We start from the raw sequence: 27,029 nt of genomic DNA on the forward strand, positions 1-27,029 counted from the left end.
ATCTGTGGATAGTTTTACTTTTGCCTACTATGTATATTAACAGTGATTACAAGCAAATGCTGAGTAAATAGATAGCTATAAAAGACCTTTGAAGAAACGTGTAGTTGTATGACTCCCAAATATAAGATAAATATATATTTTGCTTTACATTATTTCAAAGACTTCTTACACAGAATAACAATAACAATAATAATAATAATAATAATAATAATAAAGAACTCTCTAAAATATTTAACCTGTTGAATTGAAAATGACAGGATTGGAAGGATTATTTTTAATAGGAGAAAACATCTTTACTTTTGTTGTCTACATGAGCTAGAGACAACAAATGGAGACCATTTACCTTCAAAGAAGTTATTCTTTCCAGACTATGGCTGTAACACTATAAAAATGGGGATTTTCTCAAAAGAGGTCCAGGACGAAAATGTCACGTAAAACGTACCTACAGGGTGATTCTAAGTAAACTTGAGGTACTGACTGAAGTTAGTAAAGTTTCTACACAAACCAACCTTTTCTGAAATGAAAATAAAAGTCACCAGCAATACCAAATGAATGTTTATATATATTGTCAATACCAATATATGTTTATATATTGATTACCTGTGATTGGTAGTAAAATTAATACTGGAATAAATTAAACGCCACAAAAGCAGCTCAGGGAAATATCACACATTTCATTTTCCAAAGGGAAACGCAGTTGTCTAAATACAACTGATTTTGTCTTTTTTTTTTTTTTTTTTTTGTAACCTAATCCTATTATTTGAAAATTGAATAAATGTGTTTTTCAAGTCATTTTGCTTCATGGGCTTCCTGCTCAGTAGACTGTGAGCCCACCTAGGGGAGGTGCCTATTCCTCTCAAAATGTAATTCCTTAGTCTCATAAATTTCACAGAACATTTATTTTAGTTTGCACTGATTTGTGGAGATAACAGGTGCTAGAAATGAGGCTTTCCATAGTGTTTAGTTTCTTCCTTTACTTGTTTGTTTCTATGTGGACAAGCCCAGGGTAGGTACGCTATTTTCTGGAAAGCAAATAGTTCCACTTACACATATACCTTCTACCCAGGGGCATGTCCATAGGCAGAGGCCGCCTCATACCCTACAATGACTTTACACAAAAATATGACAATATATAATATCTCCTCCTTTCTCCACGTTCATCGGATTTAATACAGAAATCCATACTTCCCTCACTTGCTATGTAAAAACTCCCTGTCAGTGAATAAGTAAATGATAAATAAATTGAATATTTCCAAATCTGTCCAAGAATATGGCCTTATACTTATTAGTTACATAGAAATGTGGTTTTTTTAATGTGTAACACAGCCATGAATCTCGAACTGCCAAATGGATTCATTCACACCCCTCCTTGAAACCATTTAAGACGGTTCTATCCCTCTCTATAAAATTAGCAGAGCATGCAGAATTATTTTTCTTACACAAAAAATAACAATTTATGATTCCATTTAATAAAGAATGAATGATGTCCTCCACGGGTGAGTTCAGAACTTTTAGATACTTGTCTTCAACTTTGATTTTAAGGGCCCAATGAAATGTTAAAGGCAACATAAGCTTCCATAAACATAATTCAACCAGCTTGTGACAACAAAGGCAGAAGGAAGTATTTCAAACTCTTAGAAGTTGGTGTGCTTGGCACAGGCTAACTACACTTATATCCTATGGCTATTAGGCCTGGAAACTTTCTATGGAATATCCATTACTCATTCCCTCTGCTCTGAACACATAGCCTGTCAGAAAAATGGTGTGGGGAGGGGTTCAGAGGAAACCAAACTTAAAAAGCAGGAAAAGGCAGAGACAAGTAAATTCATTGAAGATTTACACCATGTTTTCAATGGCTTCCTTCATTTAATTTTCCCTGACTTTTTAAATTAGCAAATATACTTGACCCGGAGGGAAACACAGGGAGGAAAACAGAAAAACAAACAAACAAATAAACAAACAAACAAAGCTCTGCAAATCTCTGTGACTTGTACAATAGCTCTTATGTGGTCCTTGCATTTGAGTATCTGAATGAACTGTGGTCTGCTTTTCATTACTCTCCATCTGGAGCTGTTGCCTGCTTTGTTCAGCAATTTCTGGTCATTTTGGCCTGACGGTGACTGTTGTGTTTTATGTTGCCATATTTTACAGAATGAAAGCTGCCACAGCCACCACCCAAGAAAGAACAATCTTGAAAACGAGAGGTTATGTTGAAAGGGTTCTCCTTGACCCCTTCTGGAATAGAGAGTAAGCACGATTCCCTGGGCCTGCCTACTGTTTGTAACTTCAGGGTGTGAGTAGGATACAAGTAGGGAACAAAAGCCTTTCTTTCAGATACTAAGATAGGGTAAGCATCTAACATTGGGCTAATACATCAAGGTTCATTTGGATGCTTTTTCTTTTCATCTCCAAGGAGACTGGGGCATTTACTTCCTCACACCCCACTAAATACTAACTTGCATGTAAATATGCTGCTTGTGTAACAGCTCGTGAAAAATTGAACTCATATCATATCTTTAAAAGCAAAAATAAATAAATCCTGTCTTCCTAATATTTGGTTTTAATTGCATAGCCTTAGTCTGGAGGCAAAGTTGCAAATGATTCGGAAGGAAGTGTCTCAGAGAAGACCAAATCCAATTTGCATTCTCTAATGACAAGCTCCATGCTGTTAGTGACTTTGTTTGAAAAAGCCACCTCATCCTTTCCATCTCCTTCCTTGAGAAAGCCATGGTCAAGAAGAACTCAATTTCTGCCCATTATGAAAAACAAAAACAAAACAAAAACAAAAACCATAGCATTCTCTCCCAATCCATTGCTATTATTATCTGACATTATTTTACAAAAAACAAAGAAACATATAATCGTAGGCTACTAGTAATTCACAAAAAGAACTATCAAATATATATAACTGAAACCAGATCATTGTTTCCAAGAGTTGTTTTTTGTTTGTTTTGTTTGTTTTGCCTGAAAAGGCAACAAATTTGGAGAAACGTAAAATAATAATCTATCACCCATATTCCCACCACCTTAAGACATTTTTTTTTTTTTACTATTTCTAGTATTTCATACCACAGCTGACACCAGGTATTGTTGAGTGCTATCCATGTATACCTCATTTAATCATCAACTCAGGCCCTATTATTATCATCATTTTATAGATGGGGAATTGAGGCACCCAGCAAAGTTGAGTCATTTACCACAGGTGGCACAGCTACTAAGTGGAGAGGCGGTGTTCAAAGCAGGCCCTGGCTTCCCCACAGACATAAAGATAAGGAATACTTAGATCTCAAATATTTACTTAGCTCCATATTTATTTTACACATTATTGTGTATTCCTCCATATTCATGTAACTTCCTATAATCAATATGTTCATAATCTGACATAGTTTAAGTCTTCTTTCGTATCATTGTAATGCTTGGATCAGTTGTATGTGCTCCATAAGCTAGAATTGGGAGGTTGCCTATATTTGTCCCAAGGTAGAGAATGAAAGAGGGCCAAGCACGTGCATATTTATACATTCTTTAAAAATCTGTTTGAATACAATATGTGGGACAACAGTCTCCTTGTAATTACTAGTATCAGTAACATTCCCTTTATTGTTCTTTCAACACTGACTTTTTAAAAAAGACTCTACCGGGGCGTCTGGGTGGCTCAGTCAGTTAAGCGTCCGACTTCGGCTCAGGTCACGATCTCGCGGTCCGTGAGTTCGAGCCCCGCGTCGGGCTCTGTGCTGACAGCTCAGAGCCTGGAGCCTGTTTCAGATTCTGTGTCTCCCTCTCTCTGACCCTCCCCCGTTCATGCTCTGTCTCTCTCTCTGTCTCAAAAATAAATAAACGTTAAAAAAAAAATTAAAAAAAAAAAGACTCTACCAATTTCAGATGATACCAGTGAAGACGGGTGAACCAGGCACACAGGAAGCAGCACTGGATGGCCTGCGTGAAATGACCTCAGCTTCCTGAGTGCATATAAGCTATCATTACTTTCATTTGCACGCTCCCAATTGTTTCCTAACTCACCCTGAGGACACTGCTCCTTTGTAGCCCTCTCGACTTTTCTTTTTCCTTCTAATACCTCTTCTCCCAGTGGACTATAGTGAGGAGTCCTCCTTGCTCCTATGGCCATCCGGTTTCCCTCCTACCTACATCTCCAGTTTAGAATCCTTCATCACAAAATTTTATAACCAGAGAATCTTCATTTTCACTATGGTCTACAGATGCCCAGTATCATTGTTCACACCTTCTGGTTTACTTTCCCCAAAACTATGCCTGCTTCAATTCTTGGCGATTTCAATAAATATTTAGATGGTTGTTTCAACGTCTCATTTATTCAGTTCTCTGAACTGCTCAACGACGTCACATCTTCCTCCCAACCTCAGAAATGTGCTCCCACGTTATCATTAACAACTATAAATAATTTTCCATAAATATAATTGCTGCCTCTTCCCAACTGCATGTAGTTTGTCCGGGTGACCATTTCAAGGGCCAGAAAGGAATACTCTAAATAGGACTCAGAATACCATTAAAATAGTATTTTTCCTTAAACATGAAAGTGACAGTAGTATCTTTCTGACCATGAGTGCTTAACTTTTAGGATACCCACCTCCACGTGCTTGATGAAGGTTGTAATTCAGAATCCCTACTGTTAACCCACAGACTCCAAATGCTGAGGCCAGAAAAGGCAACTGGAGACCTCTATCCATATTATGTATAATGACCATATATTAACTCCACCTTTTTCACACCACCCTCAAGGAAAAAGGTCTAATAGCCCTCTGCCCTCCCATGAAGTCATCTTTAGCTGCCCTTTTAGTAAATGATCTTCCCAGGTGGTTCCATGGTCCCCCTCTTCCTTCCTTCCTTTCTCTCCCCTTTTCCTCCCTACTTCCCTCCCTCCTTCATCTCCTTCTGTATTTATTAGTGCTTATTATGAGACCAGGAGTCCCCAAACTACTTTTTAAATGCATATCACAATGAATAAAAATATTTTGTATCAGCAAACCCAAAATTTACATATTTATATGTATAAAACATATGCATTTGTAAAATTAACTAATATGTTCTACACCACACAGAGAAAGTTGATAGAAAAACAAAGAGAGACATATTCTAACATTTCCTTCTAGCATCCCCAGCTGAGAGTTTAGCATTGCTCTACAGCACCTCACTTTGAAGATAAGCTTTCTAGATTACACAGGTCCTGTCTTCATTGAGTTTAAGTCTCCTTGGAGGAAGAGACAGAGAATGAGGGAAAAAGAATTAAATAAGTAGTTACAAGAAAATGTGGATGGGGGTGTTAGGAGTTTCCATTCTAGTTATGGGTCTGCTCAATTACATTCTGAAACTCTTTCTCTCAAACACAGACCTTTCCCATGCCCATCCATTCTGACTTGCCTTTATAAACTTTATTCCCCCAAAAGGAATCTCCACCTCCTCCTCTCACAGTTTTTTACGTATATCTCCATTACAGATACCTCTGTTATACTTTCAGTTACTTTAGGCTGATACACTCACTCTAATAAGTATGTTACGATTCGTTTCTTCGTTTTCTTGTTGGTTTCCTTTTCAAATCGAACTATTAGATGACAGAAACCATATCTTATTATTTTTTGTCTTGTAGTACCTAAGCACCTAGCACATTTGTGACTTTACGGGAGACGTGGAGTGCTGTTTGTTTGTTTGCTTTTTAATTGCTGAATAGAACCTGAATACTGTCACCCAGATAGGCTGGGAAATATCTTCAGTGTATGAGTGCCTATTCCTAAAACATATGCACATTATATCTGTATGTGAAATAGGGGCAGTGTTTAGAATGATCGTGCCTCTACCATACTTCTGGTATTATAAGAAAGACTGGATTACAGGAACAACAAATAACATATGTTACAAGAAGCAGTCCAATTTCCTAGTAAGAACTGAGTCATGCGAGAGAGACCATACCGATTTCACAAATAATATAAAATGCAACTCATGAAAGAGTATGGGATTCCCAGACATGAGGAGACATGAGTCACAGATATAGTCAAATAACTTCAGAAATGTTTGCAGGGGGGAAAAAAGCCTTAATAAGATACCAACTCAGATCCCGAGAGATGCTGACAGCAGAAGCTTAGACACAATGGGCCCATCAGTAAATTCATTCCTAGTCAACCAGTGTCACTAAAGCTTTAAGGAACAGATAAATTAAAACGTGCTTTGCATGGGGAAGTTCTCCCCAGAGTTCCTCATTTTTATATAGGAAATCAATTTGCATCACTGATGATATCATTCAAATCAGACAACCCCAAGTTGTTAAGAGGTAATTTAGTTTTACGCTGAAGCAATTTGATACTTGTTCTGATTTGTGATTTTAATTTTGTTTGTTAATGAAAAAAATTAATGAACAATGTTACTAGAAATACAACTCATCAAAGCCTTGGCATTATTAAAGAGGTTTGCCATATTCTGTACATCGTGATCATTGCGCAGCTGGTGTCTGGACTTCTGCCTTAAAGGAGACATCAATGGAACAGGCTAGACAAGAGCCCAGGGTATAGATGCCCTTACACATACCTTTGCACTGATTTGTGTTTTTGTCCAGAATTGCCTTTGTGGATACAATTTTTCCATACCTGACAGAGAGAGAGAGAGAGAGAAATTCCACGTTATTATAGCCCAATGAAGACGCTTAAAATACCTTAAAGAACGTCGGTGCACACACAATTGAGCAGGAATAAACCAAGAAAACAAGCACTGTACTCCCATTTCACACCTGGATGATCACTTTTCACCAGTTCTCCTTTATAACTTGAGAATGTGCTTTCCTACGTAATCACTGGGTTGAGCCTTCAAAAATAAACCTGTCAGCCTGTCATAGGTGGCTGAAAGGGGGTTGTATGTGATTGTGATCAAAGTAAATCACACTGTGGATTGCTGGAGAAAAGCACAGACCTTGGCCCCAGCTTGAACAGGGCTTACATCCAGCTCTGGCACTCACCTAGCGTTGTAACACTGAGCAGTTTAACACAACTTCTCCAAACTGTTTTTTGTTTTTTTTTTTTTTCATCTGTAAAAATGAGAATTGTAATACTTCCCTTTCAGGATTTGGGAGAGGGTTAAATTGAAAGATTAAGAGTTTCTAGCAGTGCTCCTAAGATAAATAGGATTTTTTTTTGTTACTAAAAATATATAGTGTGAGTTGAGATTAAAGACTGAATTTTGAATTCTCAATACCTGCCACCATATGTAATAGGAGCTCAATAAATGTTTGCTATAAACAAATGAATGATACAGGTAATCCAATGGTACTTCATACAACAATGAAGTTTCTACCAGAAATACATATAAGCATATCCATTATCCTATCATCTCTTGCAGAAGACCTAGTTTAGGTTTCGTTTTTTAAAAGGTGGTTAATATGGAGAATGAAATTCAATCTCTTTAAGCCTGTTTCCTGAGGCATAAATGATAGAACCAAAGAAGATGGCTTCTAAAAGCCTGTCTTTCTTTAGGATTCTATGAAGGATGCTTGTCAACAATCATACTAACATGGAGAAATTATAATGCAAATTTAAGCAACAAGTTTACTAACTACTCATTTTCATGTCCAAGATTTCAGCCATGTCACAAAATATTTGGCAAGTTTTCTTGTAATTCTGTGTTCCTAAGCAAGTGTGAGAATGTATGACAAATAGTAAATATCCCATGGAGTAATAAACTAGGTTCCCCCTCACCACTGTTTCTTTTGCATTTATAATCCCCTCTTATTAGGTCATTAACTCTTTGCAGTATTTTGGTGGTTATTCATTAATATTCTAGTGTTGATAATGTCATTGTACTAGAAATGTCTTTGCCTCTTTTCTTTCCCCCAGATGTTTTGACCAAGGATGAATTGAGGGTCCTCTAGAAATTTACAGAATTAATTTCATTATGAAAGCAATACTGCTGATAGCTTTGAAAATCATTCCAATAGGAGCCAACCTATTAACAGGTCATAATAGGAACTAGAATATACTTAGATGAAGGGGTCTGAGATAATTCCCACCAGTCACTTCCATGCTCGCGGTTAAAGTCAGCCAGACTGGCATGAAGCTGTCCAATAATGAACTGAATAGATTCTGTCATCATAATCCTGACATTTCAGCTACCACTGCATTTTCTACACCATTACAACTATAACTCTATAGTTAACTAAATCAAAGACAGCATGGCTGAGAGTATCTACTACTATTTGGTAGATATAGAAAGTATAGTCTACAAAATCAGTAATTTGATCAAAATCACATAATTTGTGAAAGGGAGGGAACTGAATATGGGATTCTTAAAATGGGTACAGTGCTTAACTATTATATCATCTGCCTCCAAAACAGAGAAGCTACATATATGGACTTTTCTAGTTTAATCAACCTTCATGCTTTTGAGAATCCAGGTATTAAGACTCCAAGGCAATAGTGGTTAATATGTTGTGGCGACAAACCACCAAGGCTCACATCTCAGTCCAGCCTGGGTATATCTGATTGGCTAAGTAAGCCTTAGGTGTGCTTTGTATCATTTCTCTATAATTCTATAAATCCATTTATTTAAACATTCATTTAGACTATTATGTAAAATTATGTACATCTACGTATAAATATACAAAATGATTACAATAGCTAGAGTTGTTTCAGGGTTAGGTAAGGTTTACTTAAATGAGGATAACAGTGGCTGGCACAGAATAAGTACTCATTAAATATTAGCTCTTCTTGCAATTATTTCCTCCCTGTTATCTGCTGCATAAAAATGTCTCTAGTCCTTGGCATTCTCTGATGTTGATAAGAAATGGAAGGGGTTAAAATTCTGGCCCAAATGACAGCTTAAAACATTACTACGTAGACTGTCAAAATCTTACACTAAGAAATTTGGCAGGTAAAATTATTTACTAAAAAGGTAATTTACATTTACCCTTTATATTGTTATTTTTAACGTTAGGGATGACATTACTATGTTCTCACTGTACTTAACCATACAAATACCCCTACAGGTTTAAAGCTTTTGTGTGTTTGGTATGTATTCCTGAAATGTCTATTACTTCAAGTCTATTATGTTTTTTAAAGTTTATTTATTTATTTTGAGAGAGAAAGAGAGAGAGAGAGAAAGAGAGCAAGTGAAGTGCAGAGAGGGAAAGAAAGAATCCCAAGCAGGCTCCACACCGTCAGCACAGAGCCTGACTCGGGGCTCGATCTCACAAACCATGAGAACATGACCTGACCTGAGCTGAGCTGAGATCAAGAGTCAGGTACTTAACTGACTGAGTCACCCAGGCACCCCACGCCTATTATTATGCAAGCCCGCTTCCTCCAAAACTCCTCATCTTCCAACCGACCACCCTCCCCCCACCCCCCAACCACCAACCAACACAGTCTCTCCTTCAAGTTGTATTTCAGCCCAAGAATTTCTCTTTTGGGAAAATAACCAGTAAAATAGTGTCATATTTGAACTGTCTTTCAGTCCACAAGGGTTCAAGGTATCTATAACTGCACCTACTAGTGACAGTAATGCTCACTAAACTTAGGCTATTCGGGCAAGCAAACATTTGCAAGATTACACGCATCTTTGTGTAGAAAACAAAAAGGGAGAAGAAAGGGAACATTTGCTGAAACTTTGTTTCCACACAAAGCACCATTAATACAGTATGGAAGAAGTAAAAACCAGAGGAAGAAAAAGAATTTAGAACATTTATAACCATCTCACATCAGGCACACAAACCCTTAAGACAAAAATACTTCTTAATTGGTTTCTAAAGCTACTCCTGAAAATTTTATATATAAAGTACCTTCCAAATTAAAATTTAGCTCTCTCTTTTAAAAAGGAAATTAAAAATTACTGTATCTCATAGTGAATTACATCTCCCAATAGGACTTTTAGCCTATGGTGTGCATACTGTCCTAGTATAACAATATTACTTGGATGTCTTTCTTTTCCTTCATTAAATGTAGAATATGTAAAAAAAAAAAAATAGCTATCTTTTTTTACAACCAAGACGGAGAAGAAAAAGAAAAGAAATTATTTCTCATGGAAAGCACCTGTATTTAAAAAAAAAAAAATAATGTTTATTTTTGAGAGAGTGTGTGTCAGCAGGGGAGGGGCAGAGAGAGAGGGAGACACAGAATCTGAAACGGGCTCCAGGCTCTGAGCTGTCAGCACAGAACCCTATGTGGGGCTTGAACTCATGAACTGTGAGATCATGACTTGAGTCATGACGAAGTCAGATGCTTAACCGAATGAGCCGCCCTGGCGCCCCTAAAGCAACATTTTCCTAAAACGAAATTTTATGCCCCAGTATGCATTATAATATTACTACTGTAAACGCAAAGTCACTCACTCACACACACACACATACACATCAAAAAGCAAATTACGGGGGCGCCTGGGTGGCGCAGTCGGTTAAGCGTCCGACTTCAGCCAGGTCACGATCTCGCGGTCCGTGAGTTCGAGCCCCGCGTCAGGCTCTGGGCTGATGGCTCGGAGCCTGGAGCCTGTTTCCGATTCTGTGTCTCCCTCTCTCTCTGCCCCTCCCCCGTTCATGCTCAGTCTCTCTCTGTCCCAAAAATAAATAAAAAACGTTGAAAAAAAAATTAAAAAAAAAAAAAAAAAAAAAAAAAAAAGCAAATTACGCTATTTCTTGATTTCCCTATTCCTAATTACGCTCCAGGCGAGGCTTTCAATAGTGCCAAATCTCGAAACAATAGGACACAACTGAGCATATCTGACTCAGCCACTAACCTGAATAGAGCTAAAGGAATGTAATTCCTTGGCTCAGTTACAGTATTCTGCATTAACAATTATTTCACAAAGCTGGGATATGCTTTAAACAACAAGAGAAGGTATTTAATGGGCCATTGGTTCCAGTTCGTGTTTGAACTCTCACGATGACAAACAGGTACTTTCCGCATGACTGCTGCTGTATTCTCCATGCTCTGCAAAGTCAACATCTGATGGAGGTAAATAAAGTGTAGACATTTTTTTTTAAGACCCAAACCACCGTAAACAGAAAAGCCACCAATGTACTATACCTGTGACAAATTCTATTCAACTTTTCTTCCTGATCTTTTGTCAAAGTAACTAATGGACTACAGTAAAAACTGCTGTATAGACTAATGATACACTTTTACACACTCTGAAGAAAAAGACCTACGTCTGCGGCAAAAGGTATTTCCAAAAGTAAATTATTTCATTTATTTACTCTTCCTCTTCTTTGGGTTTAGAGAAGACTGTTAGTATTCATAAAGTCTTTCTTTATGACATCCCTGAATAGAAAGCAGAATCTGGTATACAGAGAAAAATATTATTTACCTAGAATTATTATAAAAATTTTAATTTGTAAAATTAAGTTATTTTTTAAATATAAATTATATTTTAAAATATAAAGGAATTATATCTCTAGAAAGAGGCTATTTCAAGAAGATGCCTGGAAATAGACAGCTAAGCACTGACACCATGTGCCTTCTGGCTCCAGAAGCTTTCAGACAAATCCGATCCATTTTTCCATGCTTTCATTTCATACAGCTAGAAGAGATACAAGATTATCCACAGTCAACTTCCTCCAGGGGGTTTAACTTCTTGAGGGAAGCACATAAACGAAGTGAGCACATTCAGTGTCTTCTCTTGGCCAATGTGTGAAGCCCCTAATTCACGGTGCTAGGATGCTTTTGGACATAAGATATGTGACTCCATACAATAATATCTGCATATTCAACAGGTATCGTGAGTGCACACACATTCTCCAAATTCTCCAAATCCAGCCATGTCCCAAGGAACATGTTCTTTCTATTCTAAGAGGACTCTGTAAAACAGCAGTCATTCCACAGTAACTGTCCACTGATTGTATTTTATGTATTCGTAACTGAGTGTTATGTATTTATGTATGTGTTGTCTATTAACTCACTTTTACTATAGCTTGTCAACTCAAGTTTTACATTTAATTTTTTAAAGAATACTCAATTCTTTCTGGCATCTACTCTTATTCTTAAACAGCATTTGGGTCAAACTATTTGTTGATACACTTGATTATTCCACAGGCAACCCTAATTTGAACTAATAGCATTTTTAATTTTCCAAAGTTGAAAAGAAAATAGAGCTATTATGGGTCTACTCTTCGTGCATTATGAAGACATCAAATTGGTGGGATCTTTCTATAAAGAATTTATTTTTAAATCCTTTTGCTGAATCACCCACTGTGTATATTAATTCAAAAAAATACAGGCAAAGACTGAAAATAGAGTCTCCACAGTCAATTAACTCCCAGCTAACTCATTTTTCACATGCCTTCTGTATTGATACCAGACTCGAAAAAGGTACTGCATTTATTTAATGGATGAAACATTATCCTTTCAGAAAATGTGGCTGTTTGTCTACTTCTTGATGGTTCATTCATTATTTGGTATTTAGGGATGCTAATGGAGTATATCTATGGCTTTAGGGATCCAGGAGGAATGTGGTGGGGCTATGCATTTGATGGACCACGTCAACCAGGTCTCATCTACAAAAGAAGTCCACAACTCAATAATATTCTGAAGCCTTAGAATGTTCAATCTACCATCGAGAGGCCAATGCCAGCAATAACTGAGTTAGGCTGAACTATGTCCCCTCAAAACTCATGTGTTGAAGTCTTAACCCCCAGTACCACAGAATGTAACCCGTATTTAGACAGAGAGCCTTTAAAGATATAATTAAGGCAAAGCAAGGTCATTTGGGTATCCTATGACTGGTATCCTCAGAGATTAGGACAAAGATAGGCACAAAGGGGAGACCACGTGAGGACAAAGGGAAAAGATGGCCATTGGTAAGCCAAAGGAGAGAGCCTTGAAAGAAACAACCCACCAACATCTGGATCTCCTACTTTTCACTTCCAGAATTGAGAAAACAAATTTCTGTCATTTAAGCCACGTAGTGTGTAGTATTTTGTTACGGTAGCCCCAGAAAATTTATATAATAACGTCTTCTCCAAACCCTGGAAAGCTTTGGAAACGGATTGAAATGAGAATATTTAGACCACTCTACTCCTTCAAAATCCTTTGCTCAATGATTTTGTAGTTGGTCCCTCTAAGCCCTAACCTAACACTTCCAAATTCTTTGTCACCCAACATAGGTGTGGATAACAGAGGCCAAGAAGTATCCCAGCATCAGCTAGTGCAGGGAACTAATAATCTAGAACCTGGTTCTTGGCCTTGTAGTCTGGGCATTCTTCTCCTCCCCTCCCTTCCCCAACCCAGAGATAATAAAATTCCTGCTTGAATCATGGATCTATACCAAGGAGATTTCACAAGTCCATTGTGCAAACTAAAACGTCATTTATTAACTAATAACTTGAGAATAACACATTACAAAGAACACAAAATGAGACTTCCTAGCTGGGAAAACTGAAGAAAACTTCTCAGAGGAGGAAGTGTGTAAAGAAAGGGCAATGCTTTGGCAATCAAGCTTTTTATACTTCTTAGGGATAATAAAAGCAATTCTAAAAAAGAGTTTTAATTTCTACATCAGTGTATTATTTAGTAAATTACTATTTTCACACTACAAACAGTTTCACCAAAATTCTATGGCTACAACACTACATTTACAATCTGACCGACTCTAAAACAATGGTCCTAAAGGAAGGTTAACATGCACCAGAGTTTCTTGGAGGGCTTATTAACACAGACACTGCTGGCACTACTCCCCAAAACACTGATTCAGTAGGTACAAGATGGGTCTAAAGAATCCGCATTTCTAACAATCCCAGGTGACGCCAGGTGACGCCAATACAACTAGACAGTCTTTTGAAAACCACCACTTCAAGAGAATGGCACACTAACAGCAAAGCACGTGTGGTTTATTCTCTGCAAGACTCCAGAGACTAAGGGAGCTTTCTGCAGACATGGAAAACGACTTTCAAAACTGCAAACATTTGCTTTTGATAAAATGATAGCCCATGTTTAAAAGACAGAACAAAATTTTTTCAGAGTTTTTGCTTATATACATATATATATATGTAATATATATATACACACATGTATATATACGTATAATACATATATATGTATATATACACATGTATACATACATATAATACACACACACACATACACACACACACACACACACACACACACACACACACACATTTGGAATTTTTTCAGGTACTTTTTAGAAAGAAGGTCCAAAGAAAACACATGGGAAATGTCTATGTTAACTCTCTTCCTTCACCTAAAATAACTAGTGGCTAATCAGTAGTTTGATTGAATTACAGTGCTAATTTAGTAAGAGAACTGGCAGATAATGATTAGAACTGTTTAGTGCTTTTGCTCATTAATTACAAATGGTTGTAAACCCAGAAAAGATATACCAGACCAACAATGAATACTTTCAAATTCTAAAATAAAACAAAACAAAATCATTAAGCTCCTGGTTCTTAGAGTTAGTAACTCTTGCGCAATGCTTCAGATGACATATTTACATTAAATATTTAGGGTATATACCCTACCTTCTTGGTGAAAACTTGTGAAAAAGTGGTTTCCATGCAAGCAGGATGGAAATGATATCTTTTGGGTACTTTCTGCAACCGATCATAGCACATTTCAGCATGTTTAACATCCTTTAACATTTGGTCTGCTAATGTGGAAAGACAATGGGCTTTTGTCTAATTAATACGGACTTGAATATGAACTCCACCACCCATATGATGTGGAAAAAATTGCTCAGTGGTTCTGCCCCTCAGTTTTCCTGATCTGTATAACACAATCACTAATATCTGCTTTTAATAGTGACTGTAAAGATGAAATAAAGTAGTATTAACATTCCTAGTACAAGGTGTGCATGTTGACATTCCTTCTGTTCCCTTACTAAATCCTGCTTTCTGCTTTGTTACCTACATACTTACTGTATAGCATAAAAACGATAACTTGGATAACATCTCTCTGGGTGTTTTATGCGCTTTTGTTGTTGATTCAAGGGAACTCTATGCCACATGTGGGGCACAAATTCAGGACCCTGTAATCAAGAGTCACATGCTGTACTGACCGAGCCATCCAGGTGCCCCTTGGATACTCTCTCTTGACTCTTTGATAAAGCCAACATGGTCAGGTTAAATGCTTGCTGAAACCCCCTTAGGAAGCACATGTGTTAGCATTCACATGGCTTGTCATTTATATTCTGAGTCAATTCACAATTTCTTCTTCACTTGCTCATTCTCCTTCTGGCAATACCTAATGACTTGCTTCACCCACACTCCAGTCCCAACCGTGTCAATGCTGCCTCCATTACCTCCTCAAAGGCTTTGCCTTCTAACCTTCCCACCACTGTACTTAGTCTACCACCCCTTAACCTTGGCATTCCCTGCTTGTCACTGCTGTTAGCTCCTAGTTTGTTCACGTGCAGTTGACTGTGAACAGTACTCCACTCCTTGTGCTATTTTGTCTTCAAGAACTCAATCCAAGTCGCAAGGTCTTCTCTACGTGGTTTGTAGATTTGAGATTTTAAATACCTCCTTTATCAGAACAAAAGCCGTCTTGTCAGGAATTTGGGCGTTCCCCTTTAAAACCTCTCTTGGGGCGCCTGGGTGGCTCAGTCGGTTGGGCGTCAGACTTCGGCTCAGGTCATGATCTCGCGGTCCGTGAGTTCGAGCCCCGCATCGGGCTCTGTGCTGACAGCTGGGAGCCTGGAGCCTGTTTCAGATTCTGTGTCTCCCTCTCTCTCTGCCCCTCCCCTGCTCATGCTCTGTCTCTCTCTGTCTCAAAAATAAATAAACATTAAAAAAAAATTTAAAAATACATAAATAAATAAATATAAATAAATAAATAAATAAATAAATAAATAAAACCTCTCTAATTTTCATCCTGATGTGTTCTATCTGGTTGACACTCATTTCTGTAGCACCTTCAATGGGTCAGCCCCTGTTCTGAGCTCTTTAGATATATCCACTCTTGTCAATCATCACGACAGCCTCATGAGATAGACTCTACCACTACCTATGGTTTATAGATGAAGACACAGAGACGGAGACACCTAAGTAACTTCTCCAAGGTCACATGACTAGGAAGCAGCAAAAGCAGAATCAAATCCCAGGCAGCCTGATGTCAGAGCACACAGTCTGCCAACACTTCAATCTGCTGTCTCTCAGTTCCAGTGCTTCCTATCCTCTCTCAAGATAGCCTCACTCCTCCTGTTCTCTCCTCCAACTCCCATTCATCCCTGCCACACCTTTCTCTGGCCTGTTTCCCTATATATCACCTATGTTTATCTGAAACTTAACCTTCTTCCAGAGCCAAGGCTCTTTCCCCTCTGCCTTCCCTTGAACATTTGCAGATCCTCTCCTTCTACACACAGGCTACAATCAGGTTTCTCTCTTTGCATTTCTTGCCAGACTTTTCTGAAATGATTGTTCTGCTCGTGCTACCTCTTTCTGTTAATTATCTAATTTTTTTTTTTTACTTCACTCCTAAATACTGGCTTTTATCTACTGAGACAGAACTTTAAAAATTAACTAGTAACTTCTTAATAAATAAAATTACTGTTATCATCATCCTTGACCTCTCACTATCATTTAGCTTTTTTGTGGGGGAGGGGCGGATATAATTTAGCCCTCTTAAATACCTTCCTCTTGAAATATTTGTTTCTTGGGTCCAATGCATTACATTGACTTGGTTCTTATCTTCCTTTCTTGCAGACAGGTATCCCTTGATTGACCTTCTTCACTTTCTCCTTCTCCCACTCCAGGTTCCTAAAAGTGGGTGTACCTCATGCTTACCCCTCAGCCTACTTGTATTTTGGTGCTACAGTATATGCTACGCTGGTAATTCTCAAAAATAGCATGCATCAGAATAGTCTGTATGGCTTCTTATAACTCTGGGCCCCAACCTCAGAGTTTCCAATTCAGCTTCTCTGGAATTGTGTGCGATCAGGCACAAGAATTTGAATGTCTTAACACTGAAACCTCAGCAGAGACTCTCCAATTAGAGCCATTTGATTTTCGCCGTTGGGTGTTAAATGGTCATCTCAAATGACACAACATATTCTGTTTTCTCCCTACTCTGAAAACATTTCTAGGGAAGAAGCAAGCGAGGTAGCAAACTGTTCACAGGGTAGAGATTACAGAGAACTGGAGATCTCCAGCCCAGGATGAAGGAGCATCTGTTTTTCATCTGCAGCCATTGTTACCATGAAGGAGTATGATCCTGATGCTGCTAAGCTTCCTGATTTTTTTTTTGAAAGAAATCTGGATTTTCTAGCAAAATTTTTCAAAGTTTAAGTCTCAGCGTTTTTGTAGAAACAATGTGAAAGCCAAATAGAACCGTTCTTGTAGATAGACTTGAACCTGAAGACCGTCACTTTGTGATGTTGGCACCAATGTCTTCCAGCCTCTCCTCTCTCTGGATAACATAGGCCCTTCAAGGGTAAACTGCACGTTCTGACTTTCTGGTCTACTGGCTGTTTTTCCCAATTGAATAGTTGTGCTCACAGCCAGTATATAATCACATCATCATCATCATCATCATCATCATCATCATCATCATCACCTCCACCATTATTTATTATTACTATTATTTTACTGTTGTGTGACATAATCTTCTTGTTCTCTATGAGATTGTCTCTTTAACCAGACCTTGATTTTTCAGGGGTCAGGCTTCTCTGATCGTCTTCAAAATACCCAGTGCAGAGCTTGATGCATAATAATCCTCTCCGAAAAATCTGTTGATTTTTAAGTCACTTTTACGGACCTGCCAGTGTTTTTCTACATCAGAAACACCAATGAATGACGGGACTACACTTATACACAAACACATATGTTTCTACCATCAGTTGAGCACCTGCCACATGCCAGCCACTACACAGAATATATTAGCTATTTTATTCCGAATTCTCACAACTACCTAAGAAGTCAATATTAGTATTCTGATTTTTTGAAGATGAAAAGAGAAGGTAGATGTATTAAGCTACTTGCTCAAGCAGACACAGCTATTGAATTATACTGGTTACATTTAAATTCAGGTGCATTTGGCTATAAAACCCTTACTCTTTCCTTGATATCGCACTGTCATCAACACATAATGAACAAGCCTGGATACAGGTCGGTCCTCTGGGCCGCCAAAGGGCCACACAAAGATTTTTAAGTCTTTTGCAGATGTTGGACATGATTAGTCCCCTGAATGGCGGAAGAATGACCCACATTCACTGGAAACAGTATAGCTGGACATTCATCATTGGTTGTTAAAACTCATTTCCAAAAAAACCTATTCCTTAAAGAAGCTTGTGACTTCACAGCATGTAGAATGTTCTAGTAGGACTGTGAATCTAGTATCAACTGAATGCACAATGAAAAACAGCATCACAGCAAAATTTTGCTGTTTGGGAAAGATATCGAACCACAGATTCTGAAAATTCTGGCATTATCTATGCCCCCAATAGTATAAGAGAAAACCGTATCAGATGTGCAGCATATGTAACCATTTTGAGGGCCATATTTCAGAAGCAGTGGAGTTGAGCTGTTGAGAGCACACTCTTGGTTTTCACAGTATCCCCTGGTACCAAAGAATGTAATCAGGGTCTCAGAGAAATTTTGTGATGGTGCTGATTGCTATTAAAGTAGTAATTCCCAATCCTGCCATCGTCACTTAGCTTCATTCTAATTCCCTCTTGGATTTTCTGTGTCACTACCCTCACCCTCCTCATCGTAACTTGTGTGACATCTTTCTTATGCTTATTCTCTCTTCCCCAAACAGATAATTTCAATTTTGGTTATAATCCAACAGACATTGAGCATATCCATATTAGCCAGTGCACTCTATCAGCAATTGTGTTGATGACAAAAATACAAAATGCATTGTATTGTTCTACACTCTAACTCATCCTGTCCTGATATCGAGGCTGAGTTACTCATGGGTAGATAATAGGTCTTACTCATTTTCTATCCCTGGCCTTACACACAGAACTCACTCACTAAGTGTTTGGTAGATGAGTGAACAAATGACTGAATACTGCAGATCCAATATCAGTAAGACAGTCAGGATGGCAATGGGAATCAAGTTTATCTGGGCAGAGATATATCTCCCACTTACAACGTAGCAAAGTATATATCCAACTGATGATGCTACATCACGTTTTATATCTCGTGTTCAGCACATTCACTGCCTCTCATTCAAAAAGAGAGTGGGCTGTAACATCACTCAGGAGCCAAACTAAGACCTAGTTTTAAAGTCTTTACTGTAAAGTGTTTTATGGCACTATATTATTTGAAATCTACAAAGAGACCCGAAGAAGAAAGTGACATAAAATACTGAGAGACAAATTTCATATAGTACAGCAGCTGCGGTAAGGTTTTAATGGATACACAGTTTTTACTCTTGGAATGAGGAAGTGCCTAATACAGGGGACTCCATAGCAGTTCCCAGGGAGATTTGTCTGTAGAAGAATAATAGTCTTGAGCTGTCTGTGGAATCTTTCTGAGCTTCATCACTTTCAAAAATGCATTTCTGTGATTAAGTAATACAAGATTGCCACTGCGTCATTTAAAAAAAAATCAGAACTCACAATGGGAAAAATGGACAAAACCATACAATGTAGAAAGAAGTGGGACCAGGAAGGTAATTTTTTTTAAAGCTCACAAATACACAAAGCAGAAAAGATGAGAATCAAGCCCAACTTTCAAGTAATTCTCTTATCCTTAATTCTAAACACTTATCAAACAAAATACCCAAGTGGATAGGAACACAGCCTTTTCTTTTCTTTTCTTTTCTTTTCTTTTCTTTTCTTTTCTTTTCTTTTCTTTTCTTTTCTTTTCTTGTCAACACATCCATCTCTGCATTAAGTTGTGAGAAGTATATTGGACTAAGCGGCTCTGTGTCACTCTCCAAGATTCAGACTTTGGGGATCAATACCAGGAAGCCCACTGTCCAATGGATATTCAAATAATTGATAACATAAATCAGTGGTGCTGTCCAATTACCTATGAGAGGATTATGTGCCTTATAGATTCTCTGTATTATCCATAGCACTTTTTAAATTATATGTAATATACATCTAACTAGCACATCAGGTAAGTGGGAAGACGTAATAAAAGAATGCATGCTAAGCCTTTTATCTTAGTGAAAAGCTTACAGTAGATATTCAAAAACAGTACTTGCTGGGTGATGATCAGTCTCTCAATTATTTAACGGTCAGAAAATTCAGACTGATGTTATAAATAGATTCCAAAAAAAACATAATTAAGAAAGTGAGTAGATGGCACACTTTGTTTAATTCAGTGACTTCTGGTTCATTTGTCGTAACCCTTCTCACTCTTACTGCAAATGTACACAGACACACAGCCCTGAGTGCCTGCCTTTCATTCCACTGGGGAAATGTTTTGCATGAGAAAGAACACACCTATGGCACTTGAGAAGGTCATGGGCTAAAGGGAAAACACAAGAAAAAATCAGCTATTCGTCATATGAGCAATGGTTACAGATGTGTATTACATAATAAGAATTCACCTAGATGTATATATACAGACAAGATGTGATATATTCTGCTCAGGAGGTGGCCGCCTGTTCACTTGTCTTAAAGTTAACTACTGGTAAGCCAAAGTAAAAGTCGATACATTTAGATGGCATGTATTTTTCATATGCATGAGAATATAATTGGTTCCACTTTTCTTAACACTAAATGTAATGAAAAGCCACATTTCACACCCGTAAACCTGAAATTCTATTAATAGTCTTCAGCCCACACCTCACCTGAGTACTGACATTTTTTAATAAGTTGATTATTTTCTCCATTTTAGAGGGAATATATCTCATAAAGTCAGATTTGGAAAATGTAGGAAAAAAATAGGAAGATGGAAATTATTCATTATTTCAACACACACTCTATTTGTTAATATCCTTTTCTATATACATTTGTTCTGATTTATGTGTTTCATATAACCAATCGACTTATATAATCTTATACTCGGCACTAAGACTTTTAAGGACTTTCTATATGATTTTTAAGAATAAACAATGTATTTAACATAAAAATCCTTTCACTACTGTTAGAAAATGTTAACCACATCAGCCACACACAAATAAGCAGGCATGAAAACTAGTGGTGATCCTCACTGGGTGGTTTGTCATTTACATACTTAAAAAGGAATCTTTATTATCACCAACTCATCCATTAATTATCTTATTTCTTTAGTGAATAGTTACCAAGTACCAAAGAATACCCTCAGGAATGTAAAGGTGACAGCTCATTTACCGCATTTCTACTCTCTTGGTTTTGTTTCAAGTATAAGTATCATCATTCCAATGTATGTTCGCATAATGAGAAACTTTGAAAGAATGAAGGTGTGGGCAGCTGACAGCTACTAACGAAAACGTCTATCGGCTATTGGAGAATTAGTATTGCTACAGGTATCTTTTGAGCTAACATTCACTGTTCCCTCCTAGAAATTGCATGTTTCTCCAAAAAATAGCATTAGAAAGCACAGAGAACTGTGTTTTGCATACGTGTGTGTATAGAGGGGTCCCTTTCTACAGCCTCAACAGCGAGGTCACATAGAAGGATGTAATCTTGTTTGAGATATCAGTAGTATTTCTATTTAAAGTTGGTGATACACTGAGAGTTCATTCACTGCACATAAGTCACATGTCTTTGAAAGATGCAGAGGAATCTTTGACATTGGAACTTCAAATTGCTATTACATGGCAGCTGAGTATTTTGAAGAATTTACTAAAAATTACGTTTTAAAAAACAAGCAGACATTTTAAAAACTGAAAATACACATCATTTTCGACATCATTTTCCATATTGTACTCAAAGATTTAAGTTTGGGAGAGCCTGGGTGGCTCAGCTGGTTAAGTGTCGGACTTCAGCTCGGGTCATGATCTCACAGTTCATGAGTTATAGCCCCGCAGTCAGGTTCTGTGCTGACAGCTTGGAGCCTAAAGCCTGCTTCAGATTCTGTTGTCTCCCTCCCTCTATGCCCCTCCCCTACCTGTGCTCTGTCTCTCTCTCTCTCAAAAATAAAAAAATAAACATTATATAAAAAACAAATTTGTGGTTAGTCATGGATTATTTTTTTTTAGATTTTAGTGTTTATATCCATATACCGTCTTGCTTTGTGTTACATTTGTTACAGTTCATAATACTGAGTTTATTATAATTCAAATTAAAAGTAAATTATATATAATGTATATAATTATATATATTATATAATAATATATATATAATTATAATAATTATAATAATTTTATATATATTACATAATATAATATATATTATAATTATATATCATCTAAAATTATATATGTGATTGTTATATGTTATGTATAACATATATATGTATATACATATGTATATACATATATGTATATATATGTATATGTTATGTTATATGTTAACATATATATGTATATGTATATACATATGTATATACATATATGTGTATATATGTATATGTTATGTTATATGTTAACTTAGGTAAATATATTAATAAGTATATGAATGAATATTGAATATGTGAAAGATGATTTATAACATGTAAACATGCCTACTTGTTTGTGTGTGGCTGACGTGGTTAACATTTTCTAACAGTAGTGAAAGGATTTTTATGTTAAATACATTGTTTATTCTTAAAAATCACATAGAAAGTCCTTAAAAGTCTTAGTGCCGAGTATAAGATTATATAAATAGATTGGTTATATGAAACACATAACATATATGTTATGTTATACGTTAACTTAGGTAAATATATTAATAAGTATATGAATGAATATTGAATATGTGAAAGATGATTTATAACATGTAAAAGATGTAAATGTTTTTTAGATGAATATAAATCATGGGATTAAGAAATTAATTATTATCTCATTTATTTGTTCATTTTTAATTTAAATCCAAGTTAGTTAACATGTGTGTAATAACGATTTCAGGAATAGAATTTAATGATTTATCACTTACATTTAACACCGAGCGCTCATCCTAACAAGGGCCCTCCTTAATGCCCATCGCCCATTTAGCCCATCTCCAGACCCAACCCCATCCCCATCAGCAACCCTCAGTTTGTTCTCGGTATTTGAGTCCCTTAAGGTTGGTTTCCCTCTCTGTTTGTATATTATTTTTGCTTCCCTTCCCCTATGTTCATCTGCTTTGTTTCTCAAATTGCACATGAGTGAAATCACATATGTGTCTTTCTCTGACTTATTTTCCTTAGCACAATATGATCAAGTTCCACCCATGTTGCTGCAAATGGCAAGATTTCATTCTTTTGGATCACTAATATTCCATTGTATATTTAAGAAATTAATTATTAGGGGGACCAGGGTGGTTCAGTTGATTAAGTGTCTGACTCTCAGTTTCTGCTCAGGTCATGATCTCATGGTTTTGTGAGTTCAAGTTCCATGTCGGGCTCTGCACTGACAGTGTAGAGCCTGCTTGAGATCCTCTTTTCTCCCTCTCTATCCTCCCCGCTGCTCACGCTGTCTCCGTCTCTGTCAAAACATAAACTTAAAAAAATTTTTTTAAGAAATCATTAGTTGTAATTGTGAAAAATCTTGCTTGCCTCTCTCTAGCCCCATTTTCTACACTTTCCTTCATAGATATCCCCACTGTATATTCTGTGATAAAATATCCCTTGCTTTTCTCTATTGTTTTAACATACACATATCATGTATATCATTTAGTTTTGTTCATGTTAGAACTTTACTTAAATGAATCATGGTTCACATATATTACTTCAACTTGCTTATTTTCACCTAACATTTTCTTTTTTTTTTCTTTGAGAGAGAGGGAGGGGAGAGAGAGAGAGAGAGACAGACAGACAGACAGACAGACAGACATAGAATCTGAAGCAGGCTCCAGGCTCTGAGCTGTCAGCACAGAGCCTGACACGGGGCTTGAACCCATGAACTGATCTGAGCTGAAGTCGATGCTTAATCGACTGAGGCTCCCAGGTGCCCCAACATTTTCCTTTCTTTTTCTCACTTAACATTTTAAATTATTAATTTAACTATGTTGTTGCAAGGGACTGTGATTCTTTTGTTTTCACTAGGTTACAGTGTTCCTTTGAATAAATAGGTGATAATTTGTTTATCAGAGGCCCTGTCCATTTTCGCTTAGGCTTATCTATACACATCTTTTTATGTTTGCCGTTAAAAACACTGCTGTTATTAGTGGCTTCACATCTATTTCCTGGTGCGAACATGCAGCAGTTTTGTGAGGCTCTATGCTCAGGAGGGGGATTGCAGTGACATGCAGAATGGATGTTGTTTCCCAAAACTGTGTATCACCAGAACAGTAGGTTCTTCACAATCTTACCAACATTTAATGGTGCAGACTTCTGTAACATTTCCTAAACAAGTGAGAAAATATTATCACTCTTTGTAAGATTTCCAAATTTTACGGGTTACTAAACAATGCATTAATGAAACTTGATGGGCAAATGTAAATTAGGCAAAATTTCCAGGAATACCTTTTCCACTTTTTGTGAGAACCAATATGCTGTAACTTTACTGAGTCATGAATTAGTTCCAATACATGGTATTATTTTTTGGGAGAGGTAATGTTTCTAATGTTATATCCTATTATGTCCCTATAATTCACCACGCTTTGAAGCAGAATCTTGGAACTGTCTGTATGTATGTGTAACTTTAAATATATACAGGCTAGAATAGCAACTGAAAATAACATGATCTAGGGAGCATCCATGTTTCCAAATACTTGTTCCTTAGAAGGTTCTGTCCACATAAGATTTGGGTCATTCTAAGGCAATTTACATTAGGTCTGGAGAAAATGGTTCTAGCCCAGAAAACGGACTCCATATGAAATAAACTAAATAAATAATTGAAATAACTCAAATAATAAGCATTCAACAGTCAAAATAAAACTGTGTTTCCTGGTGTTGCCATAGAGACAAAATTAAGAGCTGAAGTAAATGTTTCTCTTATTTCAAGTCATTTCTCAAATACTACATAAGCTATTATAGTTCTGTCTACACAGGAAAGCCCAAACCCAAGTCCTACAAAGTTATTGTATTGCACCAAGTACTCAGGATCAGCCACTTAACTTATTCCAGATTAGGTGAACATCACACGATGTTTCCCCAAGTGTAATGTCTATATAAAAAGTTGAGCCTTCCCGGAGGGAACATATGGGTATTGTGTACGGTTATCTAAACAAGCTTATGTTCTATCAAGCCACAAGCCTTCTGGGGGATATGCCACCACAAGAGTCAGAGGACCTGAAGAGCTTCGGGTTTATCCTTCCTTTTCGAAGGATGGAAAATTTGGAGAACATCAACAATGTAGCATGTAAACTGCTGGCAAACCCATCAATTCACTGTAAAACCACAAAATCAACAAAAGCAGTCCGATTTACGGGCTCTTTCATGACCTTCAAGTCACTTCCACTGTCGTATACATCTCTGTATTGTACACACACGACACTACGTTAATGTGGAGCAAAAGACAGCTGAAAGTACTAACAGCATTCCTTGAAAGGCTCAAGTTTAGTTAAAAGGCAAAGAAATTAAACATTATTGATTCCTCTACCCTGACAAAATTCCTAATAAACTGTCAGTTCCTTAAGTTAATAGTATCATATCTGTGTGTATTTTTTTAAGCCCAACTTTTCCACCTCAAAAGATGTTACATGGTTAGATCTCATGCTTTATGACCTTGCTATTCAAAGTGCAGCCTATGGAGCACAGACTCATCACCTTGGAGTTTCCTAAAAATGCAGAATTTGAAGCCCTACCCCAGAACTACTGATTTAGAATCTACATGTTACCAAGATCCCCAGGGATCTCCTATGCACATCACTGTCATAGACCCCCTGTTTTGCGACCCCCGCCCCCACACACGGCATGTGATCCCATACGTTTTTGTTGAAACTAAGAGCTACAAGAAATTAACTTCGTATTCAGAGCCCAGATAAATCTCAAGTTGATCAAACTCTGCATTTGCCAATGTTAACTAGCTCAAAGATAGGTCGGAACTTTATGGGAAGCTCCTGCTTCCCTCTTCTTTCACAAGACTGTGTACAGCTTTCAGCTGATACGTTCTCGCGGTCTATAGCCAATACGTGCAGATGGTAAACGGTGTGCCAGAATTTAAGTAACAGGCACTTGGGTCTCATCTGGGGAATTCTGTACTATATGCAGGGGAAAGAAAAGCCCGACTTCAAGAATGTGAGAACTCTTCAGAAATTTAACTATACATTTTCACTTGGCCTCAAATGTACCCATGATCTTTGGTCAAACAATTTCAGAGGAATCTAGTGGAAACGGGATATGTGTTATCAAGTCTAAATCAACACCAGTCTTGGGTAAGTAAAGGCTTAGGGACATTGAGCCAAATTTCTCTGGCATCCTATAGTAGTACCAGTAAATACAATGGCAATAAAACAATTAAGCAAACATTCAAACTGCACAGAGAGTTAAAATTACAGTGCAATTGTTACCTAAATCACACATTAAGAAAAAAAAAAAAAAGACCAACCATGTCTATATATAAACAGTGCTTTAGTTTGTTATTGTGCTGAGCTCCATGTGTGTGCCTTGTGTCTGACAAGTCGTTCAGCCTCCTGCTTTCTTAAGTAGGTTTTACTGTTAAATTAGGGCTAGAATTAACCAACATGCCAGTACACCATGATATTAATCTCCCAAGTATTCAATCACTTAACAATAGCATCATTATTCTAGAGAACTCTGCTTATTCATTGTTTGTGCATGTTTTCAGATGTTTCATTAAGAGCAATTTTATTTCAATAGAATTCAAAAACTGTGCAAATGAGTGATCTAAAAAAAAAAAAGAGAGCCTTAAATATTTAATCTTCCAAAAGGAGGTCAAAAAAAAAAGGATAATCAAATAATTACTAGGTTGGTGAAATCAAACAATTATTTAAAATTAAAGTGTTCTGGAGAGTTCATGGAAGGGGCACTGGAAGGAGAATGTGAGATGTGGAGGCTGACCTCTGCTTTTCAAGAGAAATCACCAACTTCCAGGTATGTGTCCCGTCAGCTGCCATAATTCAGCTGTGGTTGCAATAATAGTGTTGTGTCTCCTTCTTATGACATATCTACA

General features: G+C 37.1%; 1 protein-coding gene across 8 annotated transcripts in view; it reads right to left on the reverse strand.

The window, feature by feature from the left end:
* RBMS3 (RNA binding motif single stranded interacting protein 3) overlaps positions 1-27,029 on the reverse strand; it is a 1,338,119-nt gene that overhangs the window by 511,399 nt on the left and 799,691 nt on the right. For all 8 annotated transcript variants that reach the window (XM_058729653.1, XM_058729650.1, XM_058729649.1 and 5 more), the window contains exon 6: positions 6,550-6,608. In XM_058729653.1, coding sequence (XP_058585636.1) covers positions 6,550-6,608 — 59 coding nt within the window. The remainder of the gene's footprint in view (positions 1-6,549; positions 6,609-27,029) is intronic.

The sequence above is a fragment of the Neofelis nebulosa genome, chromosome 5, assembly GCF_028018385.1.
Source record: "Neofelis nebulosa isolate mNeoNeb1 chromosome 5, mNeoNeb1.pri, whole genome shotgun sequence".
NCBI classification, from domain to species: domain Eukaryota; kingdom Metazoa; phylum Chordata; class Mammalia; order Carnivora; family Felidae; genus Neofelis; species Neofelis nebulosa.